The 20,250-nt window shown below is 40.5% G+C and overlaps 1 protein-coding gene across 1 annotated transcript in view; it reads right to left on the reverse strand.

Moving 5' to 3' along the window:
- LOC131129242 (ephrin type-B receptor 1-like) overlaps positions 1–20,009 on the reverse strand; it is a 65,085-nt gene extending 45,076 nt beyond the window's left edge. Inside the window, exon 1 of the mRNA XM_058072551.2 lies at positions 19,773–20,009. Within this exon, the coding sequence (XP_057928534.1) occupies positions 19,773–19,866 (94 nt within the window). The 5' untranslated portion in view covers positions 19,867–20,009. The remainder of the gene's footprint in view (positions 1–19,772) is intronic.
- Between the last annotated feature and the right edge of the window lie 241 nt (positions 20,010–20,250).

The following is a 20,250-nucleotide window of genomic DNA, read 5'->3' on the forward strand; positions in this document are numbered from 1 at the left end:
GTGTGACGTATAGTCCGGAAAATACAGTATTTACATTTCCGAGCAAACACCCCGTGAGCCTTGGCTGTCAAGACAAAGGCTCTGCTGCATCCCCAGCAATATAACCCCCCCCCCCAGTTAGGAACACTGAAAAGGTTGTGTTTCAGGTGCGCGTACAAGTTGGTCATGTTCCCTTTTTTCCTCGTCACTACTTCCGAAGAAATGCAACATCGGTTTGTTTATGTCCTCACCTTCTTCATTCTGTTTAAAACTAAAATATTGATTGACAAAATTGAAAATTGATTACAATACATGTGAGAAGTTTTGAATAAAAACACATAGCACATCAAAGTTTCTACTGTAATTAGCTGTATTACAATTATTATTATTTAACCAAGCCATTTACAACTTCAGGCAACCATTATGTAGGGAATTCATGGTTAAAGGAAAGAAGGTCTAATGAGAATAAAATGTAGCCTTGATTGTCTGTGCTCGGCTTATTAGAGTGTAACTGCACATCATTCTAATTAACGGCACACACCTTTTTGTGCATAACAGGGAATACTCTGTGATCAGCCTAATTACTTTTGACGTATCGGAGACTGTGGTCGCACCCATCCCCACACCTCCTGAGTCAATGCTGGACTACAGAATAAAACCCAAAGCATTTAATAGCGTAAGGAACAGTAGGCAAATTTGTACGGCGCTATAGCACTTACACTGGCTGTTAAATGCTTTTTGAGGACCACAAGGGAGACATCAAGCTACTTCCATCACAGCTGTTTAATTTTATTATTATATTTCACTGCATGTGATCTGGAAGTGCTGCTGATCAAATGGCAAGTGAGGTCTGACCACTGTATGCTTATTAGACTAGCATCCCCCCCCCAGCAAATGACTCTTCTGTCCAAAGAGCTCCAATTAGCCATGATGTATATTTGAGTGAATGTGTGTGTGCGTTATACAGTATATTCTGTGTGTGTCGTGCCACTAACAGTCTTAAAGGATTTGTGGATGAAGAGTACCATCAAGGGCATGCACGTTCACAAGGTAAACATGCTGAAAGCCCTCCTGGAGTGCTAGACGTCATCGTGCCCACAGAGATGTTTGTTGACAAATCAGTCATTCAAGTGGAATGACACAGTATCACGAAAGCATTTACAAACAGATGTAGTTCAAGTGCAGAAGCCAATGGTGTGAAATGAGGCTGGAACTAATGACTACTTTGATAGTCACCTATTTGTCAACTATGGAAACGATGAATCGAACGGTCGTCATGGATTGCAAAAAAATGTTCCATATTTGTTCCATATTAATTTAATTTAATTATGTTTTTTGGCTTATAGTAATAAGGACACTTTCATTGATTCAAAAATAGACAATTTATTTAACAGGATAAGTTTGTTGGGCTTATTTGGCATAATCTGGCCATGACACATATTGCAAATATGAATAAAATAAGATAAAATAGTATGTTTTAGCATTTTCAGTTAATTTGGATCTATTGATATAAAGTATATAATTGTGTCCGATATGATTTTTCTTGGGCGGCACGGCAGTCTAGTGGTTAGCGCGCAGACCTCACAGCTAGGAGACCAGGGTTCAATTCCAAAATAGCTATTTTAAAAATTAAATAAAATGCAAAAATGATAATTGTAAAAATAAACATTAAAAGTACTAATCTAAAAAATCATATATTATGACAAAAGTAAATTAAATAAGAATTTAATGTCTTTTCTAACTTGTTAATATGTAGGTAATATGTTCAAATAAATAAATACAATAAATACACTGGGGTTCAATTCCACCCTAGGCCATCTCTGTGTGCATGTTCTCCCCGTGCATGCGTGGGTTTTCTCCGGGTACTCCGGTTTCCTCCCACATTCCAAAAACATGCTCGGTTAATTGACCACTCCAAATTGTCCATAGGTATGAATGTGAGTGTGAATGGTTGTTTGTCTATATGTGCCCTGTGACAGGCTGGCGACCAGTCCAGGGTGTACCCCGCCTCTCGCCCCAAGACAGCTGGGATAGGCTCCAGCACCCCCGCAACCCTTGTGAGGAAAAAGCGGTAGAAAATGAATGAATGAATGATTTTTCTTCATGTCAATAAAATACAGTGAAAATTTCTGGCAAAATATAAGTTAATTGGAATTTTCTTGACAGCCCTAATATAATTGTTTCTTAAACAGATACATTCTAACTATGTAGTATTTACTCTGGACTGTACACAGGCACCTCATCCAATCATTGTTGCATTCTACATAAAACTGAATAACTGGCTAAAATGTTCACCTCGATTCCTCTAAAGTGTCTGTTCAGCAGTTTCAAAAAATGTTGCATCAGCAACTTGAAAACACCAGTGTATATCAAAATACACAAGAGTACAACTGTGATACATAATTCATAAACAATTTTGAAAGTTGAATTGATGTGGGTTTTTTTTTGGTATACCAGATTGTGGATGTTGTAATACAATGTTTACTGTTTACTTTAAAGTTTGTGAAATAAATACATAGAAATAGATTGGATATATTCTCAATACCCTGTATACTGTATGAAAGTAAATACAGTTAGATTAAATTAATTAGCAATAATTGTGTTGACCAATAGATTAGACATACTGTAGATGCATTTCAGGGCTATGCCGCTACTCACAATCATAATAATAAATGTATACATTCAAAAAGCAGCATTATTAATGTTGTAAAAGCAGAATTGTTGATGCAGCTGTTTAATTGGATTTTATTCGATTTTGCACATTTTCTGTACCGAATGTGGTGTCTTGTCGGTGAACATGCCCAATTGGAAATGAACAGTGCTAATTGGTTTCATCCTACCTCAGTTCAACAAGGAGGACACTCTACAATGTTTTGTTCATTTTCAGGTTTAGTTGATATTCAGTTGTGGCTCTTTCACGTGTCCATGACAACAAAGCTATTCTTTCAATTCCACTTGTATGTGTGGAAAAAGCCAATTTCCATTTCATTATTTCCTGACCTTGCTTGTATTATGTTTCTCCAATGTACAGATTATAGTACAAAAAAATATTTGGAAATTAGATTTTTTGTGCTTTTCTGTGCTTTTAAATGATGAATGATGCATTCTTCACAAAAATGATTGGAGATGCACAGATCCACATTGTTTCCCTTCTGATCCAATCCCTGAATCTGCCGATACCAATACATGTCTGTTACCAGGGGTGTTTACTTGAATGTGCAACCAAGACAAAATAATATCAGCAAGAATATCAATGAATGTAGCCGTCTCCACACAGCTCTCCACAGCCAATTTCATCCTCAGCATATTGATCTCTGTGAGAAGCTGAAACTTGGTTTGTCCGTCAATAGTCTTCTTGGTCACTAGTCAACATTGCAAATTAAAGAAAGGAGGGACATTATTGCAGCTGAATCAAATCTGCACATCCATCCATTTTCTTCTTCTTATGTGAGTCTAGGCCACTGGGGCAGCAGTCTAAGTAGGGAAGTCCAGACTTCCCGGTCCCTGGCTAACTCTTCCAGTTCTACCGGGAGGACCCAAAGACGTTCCCAGGCCAGCTGTGAGACATAATCCCTCTAGCATGTCCTAGGTCTGCCCCCGGGACCTTCTCCCAGCTGGGCATGCCCAGAAAACCTGACCAGTGGGGTGTCAGGAAGGCATCCGGACTAGTAGATGAATGAGCTACCTCAACTAGCTTCTCTGAATGTGAAGGTGCAGCGGTTGTACTCTGAGTAGCTCCTGCATGACAGAGCCCCTCAATGGAGGAAACTCATTTTTGCCACTTGTATATGCAATCTCGTTCTTTCGGTCACAACCCAAAGCTCATGACCATAGATGAGGGTGGGAACATAGATCGATCGGTAAATTTAGGGTTTTACCTTCCAGAGTCAGGTCTCTGTTCACCACAACAGTCCGGTTGTTGACTGTTGTTTCTCCAGGCTCTGCCAATCTGGCTATCGACCCCACGATCTAACCTTCACTCACTCGTGAAGAAGACAATGAGATACTTGAACTCTTCCGCCTTAGGCAAGACCTCACTCCCAACCCGGAGGATGCAATCCACCTTTTTCCGACTGGGAAACATGGCCTCAGATTTAGAGGTGCTGAGTCTCATCCCAGCTGCTTCACACGAACCGTTCCAGTAAATGGTGCAGTGAAGCAAATATAATAACAGTCAATTTTATTGCAAATGTTCATCATAGATCACAAAAGAAGTCCTCAAACTAGCAAGAGGATTTGGAGGGTGAGGATTGAGATAGCGTACGATGGCACCTACATACACAGACAAAGTCCAGGCTTAATTAGAGTGTCAAAAACAGACATTTTATAGGCTTCAGCTCGCATTTATTTTCTATTTGCTGGTGGCCTCGGAAAATAGTAGGAATACTCCACTATATCATAGAATGTAAACTGATTAATTGAAAAAAGAAGCACACATGGTTTTACTTCAGTGGTCTTAGGATGTAAGGTTGAGGATCCGATGTGTCATGTTGCCACATGTTGGTTTTCTCCACGAGAATGACAGAATGTGATGACAATGTGGGCAGAGATGTAACACTTGTCTCTGTTTCAAAGAACAACTGAGCCGTCACACCTGAGCACCTTTCTCTGTCACATCCTTGTATTGTACAAGCATCCCACACCAGCAGTCAATCGCAGAGCTCTCTGGTTGTTTTAGCGCAGACTTGCTGATGGCACTATCTCACACTCTGATTTCACCTCAACTCTCAGTCTCCTATCTGCTTGAAAAAAAAGCCATGACCTAGAAAATGTGTGGTGTCAGGAGTTCATTTGAAAAAAAGAGGCCATGCCCCTGAAGTAGCAGCTTGAGTTTTGTCTTACTAAAACTGCATTTTTCTAATATAAAGTGCTAGTTCTCCTTGTCACAATGAAGGCTACCGGCTACTGGTGTTGATTGCAGTCCAATGGTATCATGGCTCAAGACCAAGTGAGAATAGGAACGTAGAATGATCAGTATATTGAGAGCTTTACCTTTCGGCTTAGCTCCCTCTTCATCACAACAGATCGGTGCAGAATCCACATCACTGCAGATGCCGAACAAATGGTCATGAGTGTTGGGTAGTGACCAAAACGACAAGATTGTGAGTAAAGGCAGCTGAAATGAGTTTTCGCTGGGCTCTCCCTTACAGATAAGGTGAGGAGCACTGTCATCGGGGAGAAAGTCAAAGTAGAACCGCTGATCCTTTGCATTGAGAGGAGCCAGATCAGGTGGCTCGGGCAACTGGTGAAGATGCCTTCCAGGCTCATCCTTGGAGAGGGAGGGAGACCAGGATATTTTGGAGAAACCATCCCTCTCAACATGACTGGGAAGAACTTGGGATGTGGCAAGTCTGGGCATCCCTACTTAGGCTGCTGCCCTCTGGACCCAACCTCGGATAAGAGGAAGAAGATGGATGGCTGGATGGTCCTGATGGCTTCCAACATTATGACACGACAGCGAGATCCCATCTGGGATATCGCTAAATTGGAGGGGTGTTGGCGATGTGGAGACGTTGCAATGGGCATGCCTTGTGTGTGTCTTTCAACAGGACAACACTATCCTTTACAATGCCGTATGTGAGACGTTCCCACATAGTACACATTTTGTCAAGCAGCAGTTTTTGGTTATTGGAGCTCCCAGTCAAAAACGGAACATAAGATGAGGGGATGGAAAAGCACGAGCCAGAACCGTGAGCCGTCTTGGAAGTAAATGACTCCTCACAAAAGTAATAATTGGACATAAATGTATTAGCTAGTTAGTTATTTCTGCATTTTTCATTGCACCTTTAAGAAATACATTTCAACAGAACTTACGCATGGTCCATATATACATTTAATATAAATCATTCAATTTATTTGATGACAGGACTCATCATTGCAGAGTGCGAAGGGCAATTTGCTGCTTCACTTGTCATTGCAAAGCAGCCACTAAAGAGCTGGCACTTAAAAATATTAGCAGATGCTAAAATTCCCTGAACCAGAAGTTATGGCAACTGCTGGGGGCAGTTTCTGAAGCTGGCCGGATGCAACAGTCTATAAAAGCTGCCCCACAGGGGAGTGATGTCACTTGCCCATAGATAAACGGGGATCCCAATATTGTCCCTTGACTCTAATATACTGAACAGCTTCCACAATTTTCACATCTGAGAGTCCCTTTGCAATCAACATACACACAATTGGTGTGCTGCAAAAGCGAGCTGCACAGTCAAGCATAAGATGTTTTTTGAAGCTAAGGTTACATTTTTTGTACGGAGATGCATGTGGTTTGGTATCTGTCATCAGTAATCACTGTACATTGTGAATGTGATGACTACAGCATCCTTACAAAGAAGACAAGGGCACCAGTGACCAAAGTGACCAAATGCCTCAAGTGAACAGCCACAGCTGGGAGTACAGTGCAGAAGAAACACAAAGAGACTAGGTCTTCTTTCATCGGTGACAAAGAAAATAAAATACAAAAAAAAAATCACATTGGAGAGGATAATCGGTTACTCATCGATTCACAGAATACGGAACCAGAAATTACGGCTGAGCGAGTGGTTAGCACGAAGGCCTCACAGCTAGGAGACCCTAGTTCAATTCCACCCTCGACCATCTCTGTGTGGAGTTTGCATGTTCTCCCTGTGCATGTGTGGGTTTTCTCCGGGGACTCCGGTTTCCTCCCACATTCCAAAAACATGCTAGGTTAAATGGCGACTCCAAATTGTCCGTAGGTATAAATTTGAGTGTGAATGGTTGTTTGTCTATATGTGCAGTCCAGTACAGGGTGTACCCCGCCTCTCGCCCGAAGACAGCTGGGATAGGCTCCAGCACCTCAGCGACCCTCGTTAGGATAAGCGGTAGAAAATGAATGAATAAAATTACGAGTGGTCTTTCTGAAGGATGTTCATCCATCCATTTTCTATACCACTTATCCTCATCAGGGTCCCTGGGGTATGCTGGAGCCTATTCCAGCCAACTTCGGGTGAGAAGGTAGGTACACCCTTGACACGACAAGATAGTCATTTACATGAAATACGGTAAGAAATACGTTCTTGAAACATTTCACTTTGAATATTAACAAATGTGCATATAAGTTCACAGCCATTGTGAGCGACTAACATAAGCCCTGCAGGGAAAATACAAATGATAAATACTTCAAAAATAGGTTTCTCATAATCCTCTTTGTATTCTATAAAGGCAGACATTAGTCATTGATCTGTTTATCACGTGTCAGCATGGGTCTCTGTTCGTCTCCCTAGAGACAGATAGAGGAGGACGGACATGAATAAACACCAAATGAGAGAGATAACAACTCCACACATGCCACCATGCATCTTCTGCATCGCCCCTGACAGCCTCTATCTATCAGAGGGTCAATCTGTTGACAGATGTTCCACCGACACCAGTCTTGGTGGCATCCGGCAGCTCAATGAGACACTATGCTCATCCCAGAGGGTGCAACACGGGACGCAGGGACACACATGCTTGCACAGTATGAAGCTTGGTCATGTCAATGCGGAGCCAGATACACTGCAGGGCGACATACTGTACTATTGCAGGAGCTGCAAGTATGGCTAAAAGGGAGGCCACGCACACTGTAAATGTACATTTAGCTTTTTGTTCATGTCAAAAGATAAGGTTTCATCAGAACAAAACATGGTCCAGAGTGTGCAATGCATCCTAACCTGAGAAAACAGTATTGAACGCATCACAGAAGCAAATTAGGGAGGAAAACTCAGACTAGTGAACAGAAACAGAAACACCCTGCATACGTATAAAAATAGAACATTTCTACAGCGCACTTGGCGAACACTGCTGGATAAGCCAACTTTCTTCTTAGTGTTGACCTAGTTTGGAAATAGGAGGGGTAATGATGGATTTTTAACAATGTGAACAAGCTATTCTAGATGGACTGCAAAGCTAGAAATGTGTGGTTTGTCCTTGTTTGAATTATCTTTCAAGAACCTAAAAACATATATTTATGCGTCCTCTTAAACTAGTCAGGTGAAACCAAAATGACTCAACACAATTTGAATGAAGCTCATGTTGTTGCTGTATAATAAGTCCTCTTCTACCTGTATTTTTTTTTTTTAGTTTAACAATGGACTATTTTGGTAACACATTTATTCAACGCTGACAGCCTTCTTATGATTTATCCAGCATTTTTTTTCTACCTACCATATTTCTGTCACTTTCTGTCACCGCTTTTGTTATGGATGCCACTCCTGTAAGTGTAGTGATGCTGTTCAAAAGCAACACCGTAGCCTGCATTACTCCTCCTTTGATATCATTTTTTGGCAACACTGTCATAGGGAAAATTTGCTTTTCATCTATAGTGTAAGGCTGAGCCTTCTTTCAGAAATATATTGTCATTATTCCAGACGTGATCCACCACTGGAAAGTATTTGTCCCCTTAGTAAAATAGTATTTGTATGAACTTCGGACAGGTACACTGGCAGCAAGTGAAAGGCATTGGCTCGTTGGTTTATGTGTATAGTACAAACCAGGGGTGTGGCCCTGTTAAAATATTGAAAACAAAAGTTGTAATCTATCAAAAAAAGTCAATTTTACAACAATAACATCATAATATTACAAGTCGTATATTAATAATCAAATCTTCTGTGCCACAAATCCAATCTTGTGGGAGTAGCACGTTAAGAAGCTTTAATATAATCCAGAACAAACACTTGATGGAGTATAGTGAGTTTTCGAGGCTCATGGTGCGTTTTCGGGAAAAAAGAGCATACTAATAATACGCTTTTTCACTTATATAACATAGCTGAGAAGCATTTTTTTTGGTTTAATATTTACAGTCGTCCCTCATTCATTGCTATATGTCACAATGCACAGACTGCAGTATCACTGCAGGGGCATGACAGATGGCGGCCATTAGTATAGCAGCTACCGAGCTAGCTAGTTAGCCTCTCCAATTGATGTATTCCAAAGCTAAGAAAAGTCAAGAAAGTGTCAAAGAAGGACAAAGAAGCAAAAAAAAAAAAATTACCACTTCCACACTGAATTAGAGGAGAACTTTTTTCCGGTAGCCAGTCTCCATGCAGTGTGACGGGTAACCATGCCTCATGACAATACTGATGACTAGTGACCAGAATACTAAATATAACCTGTCTTTCAATATTTTTTGACTAATAATAGGCTGTAGGCTGTAGTAGGCTGATGACCTTTTCTTAAGAAAGAAAAGCCGCCTTATATTTGAGGCAATATGATACATTAAATGTTGACTGTCACTTCCTCCCTAACCTATTTTCTTCTGCTGCTTATGATGAAAACTTGCCATTCTAACTTTTATGCTGAGAGGAACTGTCAAAATCAAATGTTCTAGTCTGACTCCCCTGACTGTGTTGCTCTGCTTTTGTTTTCCATTGTACGTTTTTTTTACTTTGTGCAAACAAGAAAAGGGGGACAGCGCAAATTAGTCGCACATCTGTCCTAAAATAACAATTCTAAAATAGGTTTACTGTTCCATTGGATTCTATTTACATAGCGCACACCATATGCATGCTTTTTGCATCACTTTTAAATATTTTATGTGTACTGTCTCACCCATTTAGTCCTCGATTCCATTTTTCTTTTGTTGACACTGGCATCATGATCCAGCATGGCTCTCTGTGAGACCATATGCCCAAAACAGAAGTTCTAAAGAGGTTGGCAATGGACCCACTCAGAAGCAAATAAATAACGGGCCATTATTGTGAATCCTTTATTGCGTTATAAAGATCTCATGTGCAACATAGTGTGTGACTATATATTTGTGATTTACCACCCATAGTATACCGAAGATATGGTTTCTATTAACTTATTCAATTAAGATTAAGAGATTAAGATTAAGATATGCCTTTATTCGTCCCTCAGTGGGGAAATTTGTATTGCACAGCAGCAAGAGTACAGAGTCAGTTAAGCAGTACAAAAATACACAATATAGAAAAATAAACAATATAAACAACCCAAGTATTAACAAAATCAACAGTTTTTCCCAGAGTTATATACAATACAGTATGTAGATAATATGAAACAAGATGAGATATATGACCAGTCTATACACTGAGATCCTGTTAGAGAGTTAATATGAGGCATTATGGAAATACTTCACATAGAACTTAGTATATTGCATTAGAGCCCATAATATTGCACATGGAGGTTTATCAGATATTGTACAGTGAATGGGGTCTGGAGTAACTATACTGACTAAAAGCAAGTATTACACAGATGTACATAGCAGTGTAGAAGTCTATTGTGAGCGGTGCTGGTTGTACAGCCTGACAGCTGCAGGAAGAAAAGACCTGCGATATCGCTCCTTCACACACTTGGGGTGAAGCAGTCTATCGCTGAAGGAGCTCTCAAGTGCTGTCAAAGTGTCCTGCAGGGGGTGGGAGTCGTTCTCCAACATGGATGATAGCTTAGCCAACATCCTCCTCTCTCCCACCACCTCCACTGGGTCAAGAGGGCAACCCAGTGCAGAGCTGGCCTTCCTGATGATCTTATCCAGTCTCTTCCTATCCGCAGCCGAAATGCTGCTGCCCCAGCAGACCACTCCCTGGAAAATGGCTGAAGCCACAACAGAGTCATAGAACGTCTTGAGGAGTGCCCCTTGCACTCCAAAAGACCTCAGTCTCCTGAGCAGATAGAGTCTGCTCATGCCCTTCCTGTAAAGTGCTTCCGTGTGATGAGTCCAGTCCAGTCTATTGTTGAGATGAACACCCAGGTACTTGTAAGATGTCACCATCTCAATGTCGATTCCCTGAATGTTCACTGGTGTTGGAGGAGAGTGGATGCGCCTGCGGAAATCCACCACCAGCTCTCTGGTTTTCCCCGTGTTGATCTGGAGGCAGTTTCGCTGGCACCAATCCACAAAGTCCTGTGTCAGTCCTCTGTACTCCAAGTCGTCCCCATCTGTGATTCCAGACATTTTTCAAATAACAACCCCTTTGGTTATTTTGATTTTAGACAATTTTGACTGATTATTCAGGGCACACGGAATATTATGTTCTATTGCGATATAAACATGATGTAACTGACCAAAAGAAAGTTTAGACTCTCATTTTCATTAGGAAAAAGGGTTGTTTTTACCTTTCTCCGTTCACCGTTCTAATAAATAGCAGTAGGACATACGTACGCTAGTTTCAGGAAAATATAAAAATATCAAAAGATCCATGCCGAGCTGCCATTTATATGGCCGAACATTGACCTCTGTTAGCATGCAGTTGCATCATCACCTCTTTCTGCCTCTCACAAAAGAAAAAACTCATTTTTTTGGCCCTTTGTATTGAGTTGTGGACTCCTATAAAGCAGCTTCACACAATAACCAGCACAGAAACCTTTGTAGATCTTCCAGATTTGCACTTATTCCAGTTGTATTTCTTGGATTCTGTGCTTCCTGCAAAAACGTCTGTTTTAATTTATTCCACCCACGATCCGCCTCCAGGTACGCCCACTCCACTGTGGTTGGTCACACTCGCTAGTGCTCAGGAGGACTTCCGGATAGCTGCTGAACCCAACTTTATAGGAGTTGATAAACGGTAAATGAATAGATAATAAACAGCGATTTTTCTTTTTAAAATGTCCGCTTTTAACATACAGCCATATGTGTTGGATTCTGAATACCAAGGAAGTAGAGACTGGATTTATGTCTAATATGTCTTATTTTCTATTTTATTTACATGTTTGGAGGGGTCAAATTATAGTATATTATGGGATAGGTTGTACAATGGACAGACAGTTAAAACTATCACACAAATACAATAATTACTGCACATCTGGCAACAATGATTCTGCTATTTTGACCAAAATTAGCATATGAAAGTGAAATGCATTTAGATTTTTTTTAACCAGTTAGTAGGATGCCAGAGAAAGGTTTGGAGTAAACACCAATTTGGGTTTGTTTTGTGGGTAAAGCATGGCAATTATTTTGCCTTTGCCAGGAACAAAGGGCAACTGATGCTATCGCTTACCTTGCATGTTGAAAAACGGAATCAATATGGAGTCCAGAAGAGGACAAGGAGTAAGCCATTGCTTTCTGTCTAACATAGTGAGGTATTGATGGGACTCTTTGAGCTGCAAATTAGTTGAAGTGACAGAATAATGGGCAAGAATTAAACAAAAGGGAGAATTTTCTGCAAAAAACAAAAGGTTTCTTTCATTCTTTTTCATGCCCAGCGGGGCTTTGTTCTGGTATCAATTTTAGTTTCATATCAGGAAAATATAATCTATTTGGACTGTTTTGTTATGCAAATAACTTGAGGAGTTAAAGTGGGGGAAGTGTTTTTATAATGTACAAGCCTCCTGTTTCTCTTTGCAGCTTAAATCAATGTCAGCTTCTTTAAACATGTCAGCAGTGTCCGCCGTGTGGGGGAAACACTGACTGTGGCAAAATGTCTCTAATGAAGGTAAAATGAATGTGTATTGAGGTTACAAAATCATAATGGCTTGCTAAAAAAAACTTTCAGGGGCCAGAGTTGCAGTTACACAGAAGCTAGTCGAAGTTGATGATGTTTAAAATTATCATTCATGACAATATGTCATGGTTGCACGGCGGATGAGTGGTTAGTGTGCAGGCTTCACAGCTAGAAAACCCGAGTTCAATTCCACCCTCGGCCATCTCTGTGTTTGGGAGTTTGCATGTTCTGCATGTGAGTGTGAATGGTTGTTTGTCTATATGTGCCCTGTGATTGGCTGGCAACCGAAGACAGCTGGGAAGGCTCCAGCACCCCTGCGACCCTCGTGAGGATAAGCGGTTGAAAATGAATGAATGAATGGCTGCACGGCGGAAAGTGGTTAGCACGCAGGCTTCACAGATAGGAGACCCGAGTTCAATTCCACCCTTGACAATTTCTGTGTGGAGTTTGCATGTTCGACCCGTGCATGCATGGGTTTTCCTCCCTCAGGTGCAGAGTGAGTCGATAACAGGGACCTTGGCGGGGACCTCAGCCGCGTGAGTGAAGTGAGCTCTTGGTACGTGGTGTGTTCATGTGCACTTGAAAAAAAAAATGTCCCGGTCGCAATCTCAGTTCTAAGCAAGAAAATCAAGATTCACGTTTTTTTTTTTGTGCACCCTGAACCACAGCCATGAATGGGTGCAATGATGGAAATGCACAGGATGGAGGGATGTTTTGCCATCCATCCTTTTTCTATGCCGCTTATCCTCATTAGAGTAGCGGGGGTGTGCTGGAGTCTATCCCAGCTGACTTCAGGCGAGAGGCGGGGTACAACCAGACCACTTTTTCCATGTTTGCTATTTTAGACCATAATATGACCATAATTCTGCTGTATCATACATCAACACATCAACTCGGGCTTATTCTGCTCACTTTGGCTGATTGATGTGCACAAACGAAGAAGAACAGTGATATTAGAGGGTCAAACTTTCTCTTCTCCTGAAAATTAGTTCCCATGAAGCTCAAATTAAAACCCTGACCCTCAAAATGTTTTAAGTGTGCTATATGGTCTCTAAAATCTCAGATATCAATGCACCAATACAAACAGACCATTCCAGACTCTACTCCTACACTGCAATAGCACCCAGTGTGATCACTCGGTGATCACACTTAAAAAGCACTTCAATCTGACTGCAATCACACATAAAGCATCACTATAAATATCAAGACCATCACCAAATGTCATATACTGTACATATAACTACAGGGGAATAAGTTGGTGATTTAATTTCTGAAAATGTGCAATAACCGACATGAATCATCAGTTGTACAGTGCCATAAAAAAGTTGTTGAGTTGTGTGAAAAATCACAGCTAAGATGTGAAGATTCATTGTTAAGAAAATATTTTCACACAACTAGAACTCCGAAATCCCTTCCGAGTTAACATTGGATATGTCTTATAGGAAACACGTCATAAAAGTAGCAAAAAGAAGTTTAGAGTTGACAAATGTTGATTCCCAGTTCGATGCCACACTAAAGCAAAGCACTTCAAGTACGTAAGCAAAAAGTAAACAGTCCCTCAGGGTCTTAAGTACCTGAAGGTAGAAGACAAACATATTTACTCAAAATGTTGAGAGTAAATACATATTTAATACAGGTTTGGCCTCAGAAAACACAGGACGGGGACTCGGAGGAATAAAAGCCTCGGGGCTCGTGTGAAGGATCTTTCAAGCTACCACTTTTCCCCGGTTCAACTATCTGTCTGTCACATTGATAACGTGTCGCCACATGAATATAGAAACGGCATCTTTAAAACATGAGCTGGCAAAGCGAGCTGCACAGTATGCAGTATGTAGGAGCAGCATGCATGTGTCGTGCGGCTACGTATCACAATATGGAGCTAAGTTCCCCTCAGGATATCATTGCTTTATTACAGTGTTTATTACCAATCACAAGTACACATTACAGCTTGATAGAAAAAGCATGTATGGATATGTACCTTCGGTAAAATGCCCAAAATACATTTTATTTGTTAAATAAACACAGGGAAATAGCAATTCCAACACCGTACATGTATATGTATCTCTAACCTGCTCCAATCCGTGAACAGGCCTCATCCTCGGATCAACATTCCCAATTGTCAATACAAGACTGCGAAGTGCATTCATGGAGACTCCGACAATCATAATGTTCATATCGTTTTTTTTTATGCAAGACAAATAAAAACAAGTGCATTTGGGGGAAATCCCCTCAAAAAACTTCCACAACATGAATTACATGGTGTCTTTGAATGCACCCCCTCATTTCTCATAATATAAGTGTGATTAACATTAACTATTCACACATGAATGGTATCTGTTAGCTTGATTTAGATTTTCAGTTTATTTGTTTTCATTTAATACACACAAATACAAATTATCCAAGTGTGTCGATTATGTTTGTGTTAAAAAATTACAGAAAAAATCGCTATTTATATGCCATAATACACCAAATATTATCATTGTATGACTGAAAAAAAATATTGTTGAAAATAATACTGTTTATCAGCAATCTGTACGACAATTATCATCCAGCAAATTATTTTTTTTCAGACTCATTTTTCGACCCTTTGTATTGAGTTGTGGCCTTCTATAGAGCAGCTACACACAATAACCCGCACAGAAATTTAGATTTTGCAGAATCTGCACCTATTCCAGCTATTCCGCCTCCGGGCATGCCCACTCTGATGTAAAGTGCTTCCTACCTATGAACCATATAAGGAAGTCCTCCCCAACACGCCTTTTGAAACAGAGCGTTTTGAGCCATCCCAAACTTATTTCAGGGCTCACTTCCGAACCGGCAAACCTAATTTTCTGAAACTTTGGCATCGGTTAACACGAGAATACAACATTTAAACTACATTTATAGGTCAGAAAAGTGGAAAAAGCATTTAAGGAAAGCAATTAAACACATGAGCACACTTATTCCACCATGAAATAAGTAAATACTATTCACCGGCAATGTGTCTTTCACACATTTTTTAATTATACATCAGTGATCCCTGAGGGGAAATGTATTTTATACTCAGAGGAAAGATGTCACAGTGAGGGGGCTGTGACGAGCGCAGAGCAGATGGGGGTTGTTCAGGAAGCAAACTGGCCTCTCTCCAGCAACTGACACATTAGTAATCAGGAGCAAGTCTTGAACCTACAACCCTCAAGTTCCCAAAGCAACAGCCTTTACAGACGCCCCCCATTTGTCACAAATAAAAAGCAACACATTTTTAAAACAGAGAAAATAACTTTGCTTAGGACCTTCCAGCAACACAGTCTCATCAAATCTGAGAGGACACCTGTTCTCATTTTTGGAACAGAACCAACAATCTGGTTTCTCTGTGAGGCTGCCAGTGTTACTTCCAACAGGACAAACACGAATCATAATGAATGAATCTCAAGAAAGAGGATAAATGTTCCAGTTTTATCCACAAAATTGCCAAATGTAGTGAAAGAAGGGACGGAATCCATTCAGGAGACCATTATCATGTGAAATGGCTTGGGGAAAAGACCAGATGTCAACATACATGAGTAGGACATTCAAGAAGAAAATCAATAGAGGAAATAAATGTGGTCCAGTCAAGTCAGGTCAAGTCAGCTCCAGTCAAGCCAACTCAAGTCAAATCAGCTCCAGTCAAGTCAATTCAAGACAAGTCAGGGCAGGTCAAGTCAAGTCAACTCGGGTCCAGTCAAGTCAGGTCAAGTCAGCTTTAGTCAAGTCAAGTCAAGACAAGTCAGGTCAGGCCAGGTCAGGTCAAGCCAAGTCAACTCAGGTCAAGTCAAGCCAAGTTACTGCAAGTCAACTCAGGTCAAGTCAAGTCAGCCGGTCAAGTCAACTGAGGTCAAGTCAGCTCCAGTCAACCCAAGTCAAGTCAAGTCAGCTCCAGTCAAGTCAATTCAAGACAAGTCAGGCCAGGTCAGGTCAGGTCAAGTCCAGTCAACTCAGGTCAAGTCAGGTCCAGTCAAGCCAAGTCACTGCAAGTTAAGCCAAGCCCAGTCAAGCCAAGCCAAGCCAAGCCAAGCCCAGCCCATTCAAGTCAAGTCAAGTCAAGCCAAGCCAAGCCATGCCCAGTCAAATTTATTTATATATCCCTTAATCACAAAAGAGCCTCAAAGGGCTACAAGCTGGCAACAATCGACGACAATGGATGAGATCCCCTGATCTAGTGAGGATATAAAGCATAGAAGACGGATAGATGGACGGCTATCATACAAGTAGATTGATTGGTATGGCACCATAATTCCCTCATATGGGCCCGATAATTATCGTATACCCCTAATGTTGAACTTTATTAAGGCTTTTACAAAGTTTTAAAAATACATATGCCCCTGCATCTATTGTGGATAAAGTTTGGACACCCATACACTGGACACTAACTAATCTGTGATCAGTCCCAAAAATCCTGACCGAAAGTCAGCTAAAAATTGTTCAGCTCCAAATAAATCATTTTTAACAAGGCCCTAGAGAAGATCCTCCAGTTCACAGTCTTGCCTTGTTAAAAGGCGAATGAAATAATTTACTGGGAGCTTAACAATGTGCAGACCTATTATTTCTGCCCTGCAGCTTGTAATGAATCATCTTTGGTAAAGTGACACATTTTGAGGCAGAGGTGCATATCCCGACATCTAAACCTGAGGCTCGGTGATATTGTTGCTCATTTATCGTTACTTATTTATCCTTACTATTATTCTATAGTAGCGTCTTGTTACAGGTACACATCAGTGGTCTATTTCATACTAACGTTCAGTTACAAAACCTGACTTTATTAGGCAGCTACTTAACATGAAACGGCCAGAAGAAGCCACCACCTACACGGCACCTATCCATCTGTAGCCGTCTCTCCCACACACATAAGCCCAATGCTCTGTTTAACAAAAATAAACCTGCCCTGCAACACATTTACATCTCTCCTAATGGGGTAGCCCTGCTGCGGAGTCTGTCATTACGCACGCTATTAGAACACCACTGCAATGAACAAATCCCACACTTCTATATAAGACAACAGCAATACCAGCAGGAGGAGAAACTGGGGGAGTCTGCACAGTCAGGTTTGATCATGATCGAAAAGTGCCAATAAAGTACAGTAGAAGAGATGTTTGAAGAGTGGTGCAGGCAACATTAAGACTTTGGAGGGGTGGAGAAGACGGAGTTGAAGGAAGCAAAGTTAAAGGGACAGGGTTCTACTGCAGATGGTGGCATTTGAGAAGGACAAATACTCTAAGTTATGTTGGAGGGTATGTACTGTATAATGCAGGGTCAGGCAAAATGATCTGACACATTTGTAGGTTAAATAAAAGGCAAATAAAGTAAAGACACAAAAACATGTTTGTTTTTTTTAAAGTACATATAATGCAATTTTTTTTCATATAATGCAATTTTGCTTTGTTTCTTTATAATGCCATTGTTTCTCATTTCTTTTTCAGTTGCTGCCATGAATTGGACTGGTGAGCATCACGCTTTCATTGTGGAAACGTTTATCAAAACAAACAAAACTGTAACTGCAACACAACAAACGTTCCGTTTACACTTCAATCTTGGTCAACATGATCCTGTACCAGCTCGAAAACACCATCTTGTTATGGGTTACCAACTTCAGAGCTACTAGATCTGCATTAAAACGAAAATCAACCGGTCGAACTCACACCGCCAGAACTGAATTAATTTTTAAAACATAATGAAACAGAATAGCATCATGTGTACTTTTTGAAAATAAAAACACTTTTTTGTTTCTTTACTTTATTTGCCTTTTATTTAACCTACAAATGTGTCAGATCATTTTGCCTGACGATGTATATACAGCAGGGGTCTCAAACTCAATTTACTTGGGGGCCACTGGAGCTCGAATCTGGGTGAGACTGGGCCACATCAGGTTTTCCACACAAAAAAAAAAACGCACTTATTAAAAACAATTTTTTTTTTAAAACTTCGCTTTGGTTCAAATTTTCTACAAGAAAAGCTCTGATAAAACATTCCACTGTTCTCATATATCTTACTTTTTATTTTTCTGCACAAAATAAGATGAAAAATAAATCAAGAACAAATCAAGAATAAAGAAAATCAATCAATCAATAATAAATAAATATAATAATAATAATAATATGGCAAATAATAAAAACTTAGGAAACCACATATAGTTGATGGGTAGACAAATTATTTTTTTTCAGATTAAAATTAACAAAGCATTATTAGAACCCTGTAGACATGACAAAACACGACTATAGTCACATTTATACTCTTTTTATTTACAACATATTGCGCAACTGCAGGGTCTTGAGACACATGCTAACTCGCAAACTAGAGAGCTAGCGACCTAAACGGTAGCCTTCAAGTTATTTCCTTTAAACTTAAATAGCCAAAAACTTACCACTTCCACACGGATAGGGAGGATAACTATTAATAGTTATTTAACCTTTAACATGAACATTATTAAAACATAATAATTTTTTTCTGGGTACATGATACAATACAGCATCCATAACAAACTTGCGCGGGCAAGTCAAGGCAGGGGCCTCAAACTAGTGTCCTGCGGGCCACATTTGGCCCGAGGGCCGCATGTTTGAGACCCCTGATATACAGTATATATAAAGGTTTATTCCCAGAAATCCATAAATCAGACTTATATACTGCAGATGTGTGGATTATTCACAAATTTGATGACGACTTGAAACTTGACTGGGACTTTGACATCAATGACTCCAAACCTGACTCGGACTTGACTCGAGAACAAGCGAGGGAGCAGTACAGAGACAATGAGACTATGTTCCAAATCACACTCTTCCATAAGTGAAGTGTATCTATCTGTGCATCCAACAACACTGCAGCTATACTTACATTTGGCTGGTAGTGGATCTGTGAAGCCAACACGGGAAAAGAAAACAGAGGCTCTTCCACACCATTGGCAGTGAAACTCATTGTGAGGGCGGTCTTATGTAAATTAGCCCTGTTATGCTCTGCATTAGGGCAAACAATCTCAAGTAGCAGATGGCTGGAAATACACCCCAGTGACCCAAATTGATATGTGTATACAAACAATTAAAAAGTCAGGTTTTCAATAATACGTGTTCAAATGTATCCACTACATAATCACACATTTTAAATAAATACACAACCTAACAACACCCACATGTACGTACATTGGACTTTCCGTTGGACTGAATGGAAAAATTCACAATGCAAAGAAAGGAAGTATTAGCATTCCCTCAGTAATTATGCTAAGTCCTCGCCAAAAGACAACTTATTGGAAATATTTTTTTGTGAAACAACTTCACTTTCATTTTGCACTGTTATACATAATGATGGAATCATGTTATGACTTAAGTATCTTATATGAAGAACATGTTATTGTCATTTAAGCAGTAATTGATTACAGAGATGTTCTTGTGATCTTACCTTCCACTGCACACACGGAAGTGGTCGCGTACAGAAGAACCGCAGTTAAAGTGGTCAGCATGGTCACAGTCAGCGTCCGTTTGTCCGCATCCATTATCCGGCTGACACAAAACCAAATCCCACTGAAACACAAGTCAGGATTCCGCTGTCAAACACTCACATCCCCCATTGTGATTGTGGGACCCAGCAGCAAGCAAGCAGACCGGCCTCAGAAACAAAACACAGTACTGGTTCACACTTCGCTTCTCCCTCTCCTCTCATTACCGCCTCTCGGCACCTTTCTGACCAATTAGAAGAGAGGGTGGAGGATCATTAACCAATCACCTGCTATTTGACGCCTGATGCACAGTCAATGCTCAACGGACAGGTCCTGCATGGGTTGTCTTTCGGGAAGGCGACATCTAGTGGCTAATCGTTAAAACAGCAACAAATGACAATGACGTCTGTGAACAGAAAAGCCAATAATGACCCACGACTG

This window comes from Doryrhamphus excisus, linkage group LG4 (genome assembly GCF_037039965.1).
Source record: "Doryrhamphus excisus strain RoL-2023G ecotype Guam linkage group LG4, RoL_Dexc_Guam_v1.1, whole genome shotgun sequence".
In the NCBI taxonomy this organism is placed as follows: domain Eukaryota; kingdom Metazoa; phylum Chordata; class Actinopteri; order Syngnathiformes; family Syngnathidae; genus Doryrhamphus; species Doryrhamphus excisus.